This window comes from Chelonia mydas, chromosome 10 (genome assembly GCF_015237465.2).
Source record: "Chelonia mydas isolate rCheMyd1 chromosome 10, rCheMyd1.pri.v2, whole genome shotgun sequence".
NCBI classification, from domain to species: domain Eukaryota; kingdom Metazoa; phylum Chordata; order Testudines; family Cheloniidae; genus Chelonia; species Chelonia mydas.
This window is the reverse complement of record NC_051250.2, coordinates 11,590,934-11,603,063: the sequence shown is the minus strand read 5'-3', so window position 1 is coordinate 11,603,063 and position 12,130 is coordinate 11,590,934. Positions and strand designations below refer to the sequence as shown.

At 43.8% G+C, this 12,130-nt stretch overlaps 1 protein-coding gene across 2 annotated transcripts in view; it reads left to right on the top strand.

Moving 5' to 3' along the window:
• The window catches only part of EIF3B (eukaryotic translation initiation factor 3 subunit B), a 33,670-nt gene that overhangs the window by 7,080 nt on the left and 14,460 nt on the right, over nucleotides 1-12,130 (top strand). For both annotated transcript variants that reach the window (XM_037911350.2, XM_043523686.1), the window contains exons 2-9: nucleotides 5,116-5,308; nucleotides 6,774-6,893; nucleotides 7,004-7,061; nucleotides 7,517-7,645; nucleotides 8,794-8,951; nucleotides 10,302-10,433; nucleotides 10,544-10,610; nucleotides 11,271-11,317. In XM_037911350.2, the coding sequence (XP_037767278.1) occupies nucleotides 5,116-5,308; nucleotides 6,774-6,893; nucleotides 7,004-7,061; nucleotides 7,517-7,645; nucleotides 8,794-8,951; nucleotides 10,302-10,433; nucleotides 10,544-10,610; nucleotides 11,271-11,317 (904 nt within the window). The remainder of the gene's footprint in view (nucleotides 1-5,115; nucleotides 5,309-6,773; nucleotides 6,894-7,003; nucleotides 7,062-7,516; nucleotides 7,646-8,793; nucleotides 8,952-10,301; nucleotides 10,434-10,543; nucleotides 10,611-11,270; nucleotides 11,318-12,130) is intronic.

The following is a 12,130-nucleotide window of genomic DNA, read 5'->3' as shown; positions in this document are numbered from 1 at the left end:
TACCCCTCTATTCTAGGTGCACCACTTGTAGGCAGGCAGGCTCAGCCCAGCGGGATTGTGGGGTGAGAGGATTCTGTATGGGGCAGTCTGGGTGAAGGCAGTTCAGTATGGGATCTGGACACCAGCTCATTGGGGGGGTTCAGGTGGTTGGGACTCATCGGGGGTGGGGGCCTATGTGTGGGAGGAGGGGGCTTGACTTGGGGGGGGGCGGGGGGTCCAGGTTCTGGTAGGGTGGGGATTCAGATGTAGCTGCTTGGGACTCAGTGGGGTGGGAGTCCAGATGCGGGGGGTTCATTGGGGTGGTCCAGGTGCAGGGGGTGTGGGTATTTGATGGGCCTGCTTAACAGGGGATCCTCAGCAGCTGCTGCCAAGAGGACGCTGCGTGCTGGGCTCCCACTTCCCCCATCCCCTTCTCTTCCATGTCCCATCCTCCTTCCCCCATTTTCCCCTCCCCCCACCCTTGCCCTGCCCCACTGCAGGCACTCACTTTTGTACAGAAAACAGGATGGCTCCCAGCACACAGAAGGAGAGCATGGACCCAGGAGGTGGCATCCAGCTGCAGAGTTAGCAGAGATGTGCCGCACACTCCTTCAGCTGGGCAGCTCTGCGCTCACAGAAGTGGCCGGAGCAGTGGCACATGACCCCACATGATATCTATCTTCTCTCTCCCCCCCGCCATGCCTTGCCTCTATTTGGGGGGCAATTTCCCCCCCAAAAAACTATGCACCCGGGCATCCCTAGACTTGCCCCCAACCCCGTATGGCTTTCCTTTCACTTCCCCACAGAACGTGATTGGGAAGCAAGAAATTCTGCGGAGGGACATGAATTCTGCACATGCGCAGAATTCCCACTGCACTGTGGTCAAAAAGAGTTAATGTGATCCTGGAATGGCTAAACAGGAGTGTCAAGTAGGACTAGAGGGGTTATTTTATCTCTGTATTTGGCACTGGTGTGACTGCTTCAGGAATACTGTCTGGTTCAGGTGCCCACAGTTCAAGAAGAGTGTTGATAAATTGGTGAGCGTCCTGAGAAAAGCCACAAAAATGATTAATGAATGAGGAAATATGCCTTTTAGTGATAGATTGAGTTATTTGAATCTATTTAATTTAACAAAGGGAAGGTTAGGGGGTTACTTGGTTGGTCTATAAGTAGCTGCATGTGGAACAAATATTTAATAATGGGCTCTTCAATCTAACAGAGAAAGAAAGATATAATATGATCCAGTGGTGTAAATTGAAACTAGACAAATTCAGATTGAAAACAGTGTATACATTTTTGACAGGGAGGGTACTTTACCATTGGAACAATTTACCAATCACTGGCGAATTTTGAATCCAGATTGGATGTTTTTCGAAACGATATGCTCTAGGAATTATTTTGGGGGTAGTTCTGTGTCCTGTATTATACAGGAGGTCAGACTAGATGATCACAATGGTCCCTTCTGGCCTTGGAATCTGAGTTTATAGACCGCTTGCCTCATAAAGAAGCAAAAAAACAAAACAAAAACCACTTTGCATTTATCTACCGTTCATTTATAATAATACTGTGGTGCTAACACATTTTGCCAAAATCTGTATAGTAACTGTCAATCCTGTGTAATCTTGGTAATGTTTTATGCATAAAACCGAACAGTTTGGAACAAACTATAGCAGGCTTAACAGACAACGTAATTGTATATTCACTAAATTAAAAATAACACAAGGTCTAATTTTCTGTTTTCTGGTTGGTTGAAATTGAGTAAGCATTTATCAATGCCAGATATTTCCCAACACTGTCCTCTTTTCTTTCCCAGTTTCAGCCTCTGGGTAAATAATTCAAAAATTCTGATCACGTCAGTTACTAGACAGCTGGCAAAAACTGGTTAAAGCTTTAAGCACTTCCAACACCTTGTCACGTTTTCTGGTATTTAAGTGTTCTCATGATGCTTATTAAATCTTCCTGATTTCTGAATGCTGTCTACACAGTCTGACTCTCCAGACTGCATCTTTAAATTGCAGTTCAGAAGTGAAATGACTCCTGTCTCTCTTCTGTATTAGCTATATTTTTTTAGTAGTGTTTTTGCAATGATTCATCTTTTTTGGAAATTACAGGCATAAATTGATTGAATTCAGATAATTATTAGAGTATCTGAAGGAACCAGGATTGTCAGAATTATTTCTGCTCTGTTGTTGTCTCCAGATCTTTTTCCTGCCCCTATTTAGCCTTTTCATCAGTAGACTTTGTTCCACTCAGTCAGATAGCATAACTAGAAGCCTTGGTAAAACTGAAGGAGATATTTTTCAGTCTTATAGTATAACAAAGTAATGGGATGCACTGGTTATAAATCTTGGGCTTTGCTACGTAAAGCAGATATAAAGTGGCACTTAGTCCTTGTTTCTATGTCATTTTGATTAATGGATCTGATGTCAGTGCATGTCTTAGTACTGGGGGATTTGTTTGGGGGAATTAGTTTGGAGTCTGTCAATTTCTCATCTTGGGCGGCGGCGGGGGGGGGGCTGTTACTAGACACTACCCAGAAATCTGACCTGCATTCTATGAAATGGAAAAACTACATGAATGCAATGTTGTTGTTGAGGTTCTGTGACTTATGTGCATGTGAAAGTTATGGTTCCCAGAGCAATTGTACCTTGGATACATTGCACATACATAATGTTTATGCCTTAATATATGAGTGTGAAAATGGAGGATTGGAATAGAAGTTCAGTTATAGCTTGAACTACCACTATCTTCCTACTGAGAACTAAATTTGTTGTGTCCATGCCATGATTCTGTAGGAACTATACTTCTGAATTTCCTGAGTTCTGTATATGTAAAACCATAATATTAGAGTAAGACTATTTTGGTTTTAACTTCCTCTTCCAAATAGAAACTTGAAACACAGGCTCACTGTACCATCCTACCAGCTAAACTTTTTCTCAGGCAATGTAAAGGGTGTTGTAGGAGATGGGCTAGGAGGGTTTGCAGGATACGGATGACCTGTCAGAATGTCAAGAGGGTTGAGAAGATGCATTCAGTTGCCTCGTGCTTAAAATGGCTTAACAAATTTTCCTCACTTCCATATAGGGTGACCAGGTGTCAGGTTTCCAACTGGAACACCCAGTTGAAAAGGGACCCTGGCGGCTCTGGTCAGTACCACTGACCGGGGCGTTAAAAGTCCAGTCGGCGGTGTTGTGTGGCTAAGGCAGGCTAGTCCCTACCTGTCCTGGCACTGGGCTGCGCCCCAGAAGCAACCGCTCCTAGGTGGTGGGGGGGCCACGGGGATCTGCAATCTGGCCAATGGAAGCTGGGGTGTGGGGTGCCTCCTGCCCCTGCCTAGGCGCTGGACCTGCTGGTCACTTCTGGGGTACAGTGCAGATGGCGCCAGGGCAGGCAGGCAGCCTGCCTTAATCCCAGTGCGCCGCTGACCAGGAGCTGCCTGAGGTAAGCCCATGTCCCAACCCCATGCCCCAGCCGTGCCCCCCCAAACCCAGAGCTCCCTTCTGCATCCCAAACCCCTCACCCCCTTCTTCACCCCAAACCCCTGCCTCAACCTGCAGCTCCGTCCTGCACTCCGAATCCCTCAGCCCCACTCCCCAGCCTGGAGCCCCCTCCTGCACCCCAAACTCCTCATCCCCAGCTCCAGTCCAGAGCCCGAGCCCAGAGCCCAACCTCCTCCAGAACTCCAAATCCCTCGGCCCCAGCCTGGAACCTCCTCAGGCACCCCAAACCCCTCATGCCCAGCCCCACCCCAGAGCCCTCACCCCCTCCAGCATCCCACCCTGTTGCCCCAATCCAGTAAAACTTAGTGAGAGTGGGGGAGAGTAAGCATTGAGGGAGGGGGAATGTAGTGAGTGTGGGTGGGGCCTCGGGGAAGGGCAGGGCTACGGTGTTCGGTTTTGTGCGATTAGAAAGTTGGCAACCTTACTTCCATAGGCAACTTGTAACTGTCAATAATGGGGGGATAATTTAATGGTTGGGGTGGTCACGTGACCACTCCACGTCACCTCCGTTGCCCACCCGTCTGCCCTTTACATGCTTCTCTCCTCGCTGTCCTCTCCCTGCTTTGCCCTTTTGCCCCCTACCAGCCCCTGGTGGGAATGTTTGGCACACCTGCAGCCTGCCTGGCAGGTTCCTTCGTCCCCCACTGCCTCTGACTGGGCCAGTGCCCAGGGAGCTGCCCAAGAGGAGTTGAACCCTGCATGTGCCAAAGCCACCTGGAGCGCCAGCACAGGGGAGCCTCTCTACCCCTCAGATAAGTGCTGAAGTAGGGAGGGTAAGCAATTTCCAGCCCAACCTGCAGTGGGGGGGAGGGATGAGCTCTGCAAAGACATGGGCCAGTTCTTCCCTTTCCACCCCCCACCCCCACCCCCCCGGCTGGAAGCAGCTCCCATCCCTTCCTGTCAGCACAGTGCTGAAAGGCTGCTGCTGGCCACGTTCTGTTCTGCCCTCCTTGGCAGAAATCTGGGGAGAGGGAGGGATATGGACATACGATCTCTTGCCTCCAATGCATCATCTTCAAAGTTCTAATTAAAGGCTTAGAATGATCATGACTTCCCAACTATAATTACAGTGATGCTACAACATACAGGGCTTCCAATGGAGAATCATGCTAAGGCTTTTTTGATGTGGGAGGAAAGGTGATGTCAAAATTCTTTCTTGATGTCTGCATTTAGTTCAGTGTGGGTTTGTAGGTAACTGTTGTTGTGCTCTGATTCATAAGCAATTTGGGGGACTTTTAGGACAAGATTTAACTCCTCTAGTTGTAGGCTGCCGAGGTTTCAAATGTCTTTAAATATAAAGTGTTGAGATCTTTCCTAGAGAAACAGACAATGGAAGGTGATCTGTCATGTCAAGCTAGCATCTGTGATCTTCAGAAAATTGTGCCCTATATTAAGCATGTCCTAGTAGATTACACCTCTGTTAACATGGTGTGGGAGGGAAGGGGGAACATTTTGCCCTCGTTTTAGTAAACTCAGTCAAGCTCAGTGTTCCATACAGCTTTCAGTTACTCCTGAACTTTTTAAAGGTGTTTGAGAAGGGTGTAGGTAACTAGCTATTGAATTCTCATCTCTTTTCTCCCTTCCCCATTCACTCCAGAGATTGGTGCTGAGTTTTTCTCCCTCTTTCTTTTTGCAGAATTACTTGGTGATGTGCTAAAAGACCAGCCACAGGAGGCAGATGGAATCGATTCAGTAATTCTAGTGGATAATGTTCCCCAAGTTGGACCAGACCGTCTTGAGAAACTGAAGAATGTTATTCACAAAATCTTTTCCAAGTTTGGGAAAATTACCAATGAATTTTACCCAGAAGCAGATGGGAAGACAAAGGGGTGAGTAATGAGAACTCCTGCTGGAAATGGGATTGAAACATTGCTGAGGTTAATCCTTTGAATGCTAATAGACATTTGTGAGCTAAAATTCTGACCCTGACATAACAGAATAGGATGATGTCCATAGAGGCACTTTGGCATGCTATCTCAGTGATATAGACACAAAATCCTCAGGCCACTGAAGGGCTTAATTGTTTCCTAGACTATAGCTGTACAGGAGAATAGATGTAGCCATGTTGAACAAATGGGTAACAAACATCTTGGTCTTGGGGGGAAGGTATTTACAGATGTTGGGTGGTGGCATTTTATCCTGATTATCACTGTCCCAGTTTTCAGCTGAATGAGATTGTTAAGATGGTTGGAGAGTAGCATATTTCTCCTTGGGGTTTGGAGATCCAATATGGCAGATCCGAGAATGTAAAGACCAAGTAATCGGTTGTCAAATTATTCAGTATATGCTTCCTGGAGTTGTAGCGCTGGAATAATTCCTGTGGGCTGGAGGGCCTTCAGCTCAGTCAGGATAAACTTTACAAAACAAATCCAGGTACCTTGAAAATCATTTTCTGTGGGACATTATTAGGTCCTAGGTCCAATGTACCATGAATTCTGGCTTCTGCTAAGTTACAGACTGGACTCCACTTGGAGAGGAAGAGTTTGATTATAATTTGGTTTAAGTGGAGAGCAAAATTCCCTCTAAGCTGCGTGGCCGCACAGCAGGCTATCAAGGGCCGTGCAGCCACAGGGGCCTGGACTGGAGAGGAGAGAGACATAGGAGGTGTGCAGGGCCAGGGAGAGGCACCTCTCCCCTGGCCCTGGGGCAGCCTGCACCCCAAACCCCTCATTCCCGGTCCCACCCTGGAGCCCGCACCGCCAGCTGAAGCCTGCACCCCAACCCTCTGCCCTAGCCCTGAGCCCCCTCCCGCACTCTGAACACCTCGGCCCTATCTCCACCACACATCACCTCTGTATTGGTGCACATGACAAAATTAATTCACCAATGTTCCCTCTACTTTTTTTAATATCCACGTGTGGGAGTAGTAGTTGTGTTTTGAGGGCCCAGAACTTACGAATGAAAAGCTTTATGTAGCACGCTGAATTTGCTCGCTTCTCAAACATGTCCTGCCTTTCTGTTGGGAAGAGCTGCTTACCCATCCACCTGATGGTAGCGCTTATTGCAATTCTGCTGTGTGTGAATTTGCCTTCATAATCTGTTCCACCCAGTTTCAAGAAGGCAGGGAAAAATGTGTTCCAAGTCATGTATGTATGATTAAGAAAAATACTTACATGAGCAAAGTGGAGATTAATTGCCTTCTCCTCTACTGGATTCAGTGGTAGAAATTGCAACTTCTTCAGTCTTGCCTTCTGGATTGAGTACCAGCTTTTCAGTTAGTTCACCCACTGTATGGCTAATGCTGACTACAGGCAGGTTGCTACTGAGTAATCACATTTATCTCATTTAACTAAGGTATATTTTCCTGGAGTACATGTCCCCAGCACATGCACTGGATGCTGTGAAAAATGCAGATGGATACAAGTTGGACAAGCAGCACACTTTCAGAGTCAACCTTTTCACGGATTTTGACAAGTGAGTGTAGCCATCATGTTCTCTCTTCTTTATTCCTAAAGACCATGTTGTAGCCTACTTCTGATCAAAGGCATCTGCAATATGTTTAACTGATCAAATCACTCTTCTAGATACATGACAATCAGTGAAGAATGGGACATCCCAGAGAAACAGCCATTTAAAGACTTGGTATGTTTGGTTTGTTTTGTTTTGTAAGATGAAAGGGATATGTTATATGAAGCTTTGAATAAAAATATTCCATATTCTAAAACTCCTTATTGCTGTGGCATGCATACAAAAAATACAGAACAAAGCTATGTTGCTTTCATAGTGACCGCTACTACTGTTTAGGAATTGTTATCTTCCCCCTCATGGAGAGCTGCAGCTCATCCAAAGAACTTGCCATAGTTCTTGGGCAAAGAAGGAAATGAGGTCCTGATATTTCAAATTGCGAATGTGTTTTTCCAAAGTTTAAGCCAAAATAGCTAGAGAATTAAATTTCTGAAATCTGTAGTTAAATAACTTGTGGCTTGTAATTATCTTTGGTATTTTATCTTGTGTTCATAAAGTAGAATTTTCATCCTGGAGCATGAATATGGTATTTTTAGGAATTTGCTTCCTTAACTCCTGACTCCTTCTTTTAGGGGAATCTTCGCTACTGGTTGGAGGACCCAGACTGTAGGGATCAATACAGTGTGATCTTTGAGTCAGGAGACCGCACTTGCATCTATTGGAATGATGCAAAGGAACCAGTCGCAATTGAAGAAAGACCAGTGAGTGTCCCTGAAAGAACAGCTGCATATTCTAAATACAGTATGGTCATTAAGGCTCTGAAAAAGTGGTGAACTCGGGAATCCGGGGCAATAGTGAGATGACAATCTTGTTCAATTTTTGTATGCTGGGATGTGGTGGGGCAGAATAAAGTTGTAACATTCACTTTCTTTGATGAAAACAACTTCTCCATTTCCTGCTGTTCAGAGTACATTTTTTTTGTTTTTAACTTTCTAAAGGAGATAATGTCATTCATTTAGAGGCAGGGTTGCCTGTTTTGGAAAGGAAATAAAGTTGAATGTGAACTGAGATGGTCTATTGGCTCTGCTACCTTGCTGTGATTTAAATTAACCTCCCCATCTGTAAATTAGGGATAATAACCAGACTAAGATGTTTCGATCAAAAGACTTAGAAGTGCAAAATCAGAGTCTGAGAGATCTCTGCTAATCAGTGGTGAGCGGGAGATTACTGCTGTCAAGTGCATGCTACTCCCTAGCTCCTCTTTATTTTGTCTCTGCTGAGAGAACGAGCACTGAAGATTTGTGGTAGGCTCAGTGTTGGAGGCAGTCCATCACCAGCAGCTCACATATCTGCTCTAGATCCCAGGGAAGGAGACCTCAACAAGATTTTTCTGATGACAAGGAGCTCCTCTGTTATGGTTAGGAGAAGGCAAGGAGTAGGGAGAAATTGATTTGGGGGTGGTGAACAGCCTTCCAAATCAGCTGATGCTTATTAACCAAGGTTCATATAGAAGATGCCCTTTTCCCTCACCCTAGGTGAGGTTCAGGAGCTATATTTTGTTAGGAAGATTAGAACGCACACTTCCCAGTAGTCCGAGAACAAGTGGCATGCTGAGCTTCTGGACACTGCTGAAGGCTTCCCACTACCATCCACCTCTGGCTCACTACTTTTATTCTTCTGGTTAGTGAGTGTTTAAAGCTTGGAAGTTTCATTCAAAGGCATTTTCCAGGAAACATTCAGACTAAGGAAATAAGAACTGCACTCCGATCATGTTTAAGCTTGTGTAAATGTGGCTGCTGGATTACTTGTGGAACAGGGGGCGGTACGTGTGTGAAGCTACACACCATACATACTGAGAGTCGTCTTAATGTAATTCAGCTCTGACGTATGCTGTATACTTTGCTTGCAGCGGTGGACAGAAACCTATGTACGCTGGTCCCCAAAAGGTACTTACCTGGCTACATTCCATCAGAGAGGCATTGCTCTGTGGGGAGGAGAGAAGTTCAAACAGATTCAGAGGTTCAGTCACCAGGGGGTACAGCTTATCGACTTCTCACCTTGTGAAAGGTATGGTATAAAAGCAGTTTGAGATCATGTCTTAGGGAATAGAAAACACAGCATGTTTATTCTGTCTTATCTACTTTTAGGTATGATGGGTTTTCAATCTTAATTTCTCTGCTCTTTGGAATTGCCTTTTTTTTTTTTCATTAAATATTTTTAGAATGTTTGTGTGTATCCATAATTCTGTTTGACATGAGTTTCTACTTTTTAAATTGGAAAAAGTATTTAAAGAACACAATCCAGAGTAATGAACTAAAGTATTTAATAATAAAATCTTCCAGTTTACTTCAGTTTGTCAGGTACAAGCACCTTAATGCACACATAGACGGTATCTTTGAACTCAGTCTGTGATGACTGTGAGTTGATTTCTGGTCTTTCAGCAGAATGATCAGTTTATCAGCATCTTCAGGGGTTGTAATTTTCAGATGAATTAATTCTTTATGCTTTTTGTTTTATGATGGTATATGTGGAGATTGTCAGGCAAATGGTGAAGCTTTCATTAAACCTATTTTTATCTCTTGTGAAGCGTAAGCTTCTGTTTTTGTGTTTATGAATGGAAAGCCTGACTTGGGAGTATTTTGGTTTTAGATTTTTATTGTAGTTGAGATGTGCTTGGGCTCTTAATAGGAAAACATGTTCCTGTCCTGAAAGCTCCCATCTGGTAAATTCTTGTCTCTAGGCCATCATGTTTTATACTATGTACCTCATTAGTCATCATACATTGATGATGATGATGATGATGATGATTCCTCTTTACAACACCCAGGTGTGGTGGGTTTCTTGCTTGGATTGGGTGGTTTTTTGGCCAGAGGAATCCAGAGGCCATACCATAGTTTGGATGCCCAACACCACATCTGACACATCTAGGTACTGGAAAGAGTGCTGGATCCTGCCTGAGAACACTGATGTAATCAGACAGTCTATCTAAATGCTGACAAAGCTTCATCCCCCCTCTAGAAAGAGAAGGGACTCTGTCCTCCTAGAACATCCACAGTTACACTGTGGTACTGCTCCACATCCCCATAGTAACTGCTGGTTCATGAGGTGGGTGAATAAGGCTCTCCATTACTCTACTCCTAGAGAGCTTTCCCTCTATTAAAAAGGGGCGTATGGGTGGCTATCTAATACTCAAGCCATCTCTCAACTCCTTCACTAGTTTGTGTAGGGGTGGATTGGAGAAAAGAGTTTATACTCTGCCCATTCCCCAATTCTGGCTGTGTCCTCTTTCAGTGCATGCCTCTTGAACTTTGCTCAGCTGGTTCTTCTCACAATTAGATGAAAGCATATTTGTGCTGAAATGATAATTACACCATATGAAAAGTGAAGCTAGTCATTTTCCCTCTCCCCTTTTTGTAGGTATTTAGTGACCTTCAGCCCTTTAATGGACACACAAGATGACCCTCAGGCCATAATCATCTGGGATACTCTCACTGGACAGAAGAAGCGAGGGTTCCACTGTGAAAGCTCAGCCCATTGGCCCATTTTTAAGTAGGTTGGGTAACAGTAGTAGAGGACAGATCACACTAAATGACTGGCCTCTTCTTACTAGTGAGGTAACATGGTAGATCTGATGCTTCGTCTTGCTCTTATTTGTTCAGGTGGAGTCATGATGGTAAATTTTTTGCCCGAATGACATCAGACACCCTCAGCATCTATGAAACACCTGTAAGTGCTTTTTTACATATAACCTGCTTTATAATGTCAGCTGTACCTGAAGTGCTGCTTTTTTTTATTTTGAAGCAAGTTACTGCTAAAATTTGATTTAAAAAAAAAATCTGACTCTCCAGTAAATATTTATTAAAGGGTGAGAAACCCACCCTCTCTTGTTTTGCTCTTTCCTTGGGTTCCCAACATCCCCACTGTTCAGGATTTTGGTTGGTTTTTTTTTTTTTCTTCTTAATTTTCCACTGGGGTAGTAAAGGTTGGAAGGAAGCAGATGAGGAGAGCAACTTAATTTTTTAATGGAGCATAGAAAATACAGCCTTACAGTATCACGTTTGTTTAATACTTCCCAACTTTTGTCAGCAGATCACTACCAGAAAACCCCCCCTAAATCCATTCATGTAACGCTGTTGCTTACAACCTGCTTTATTTTCCAGTATGCCTCATCATCCTAATGCATATTTTTAATTTGTCGGGTTATGGGGACTAGAATTAGGATGCAAGAATTAGGATTATGGGGATGCGTGGCAAGTGTTTTGTACTGTATATCCAGGTAGTGATGAAATGGGGACATTTCCCTACCTCCTTAAGGGTGTTAATTTAAATAACCTACCTATGTAAGTATTTCTAACTTGCAAATTTATGATTTTTCTCTTTTTGTAGTCTATGGGTTTGCTGGACAAGAAAAGTTTGAAAATCAACGGGATAAAGTGAGTTTATTCTCTTGTGAAGAGTTCTGCTCTTTTGTTTTATTCTTGAGATATTATTGTGTGTTAGGATTCTAGTATTGTGGAGTTCAAGGCCAGAAGAGACCATTAGATCATGATCTATGTATTACAAGCCATTGCATTTCACCTAGTTATCCCTGAATTGAGGCCAACAACTTGGGTCTGACTAAAACATATCTCACAGAAAGGCATGTTGTCTTAACTTGAAGACCTCAAAAGAAAGATAATCCACTTCCCTCGATGATTTGTTCCAGGGGTAATCACCCTCACTGTTAAAATAAACCATATATGTGTGCTTTATTTCTCATTTAAATTTTTTTACTTTAGCTTCTGGTTATTTGGTTCTTGTTAGTCCTTTCTCCACTAAATTAAAGAGCCTATTGGTACCCAGTATTTTCTCCCCATGAAGATACCTATACAGTGTAATCAACTTGCCTCTTAAAGACAAGCAGACTGAGCTCTTTCAGTCTTTCTCACTATAAGATGTAGTTCTGGGTGGAGAGTGTTTAAATACTGTTTCCCAGAACATCCCCTTTTCTTAGCTCATAGATCAGCCTTTCAGCCTGATATCTATATGCACCAAAAACTTTGCATTTGTGTAGTGATTACACAATGAAGAATTAGTATCTAGTCCAGAACCGTCTGCTTCCTATATTGGTGGTCAGCAGTAAGAGTCATTAGGCATCTTTCTCAGCAAAAGACAGGTTATGTCAATGTTAGGTGGCTGTCAGTCAACTGGAATAATGTTAACTCTTCAACTCTTATGCTTTTGGTGCAGTAATAGAATTAATACTT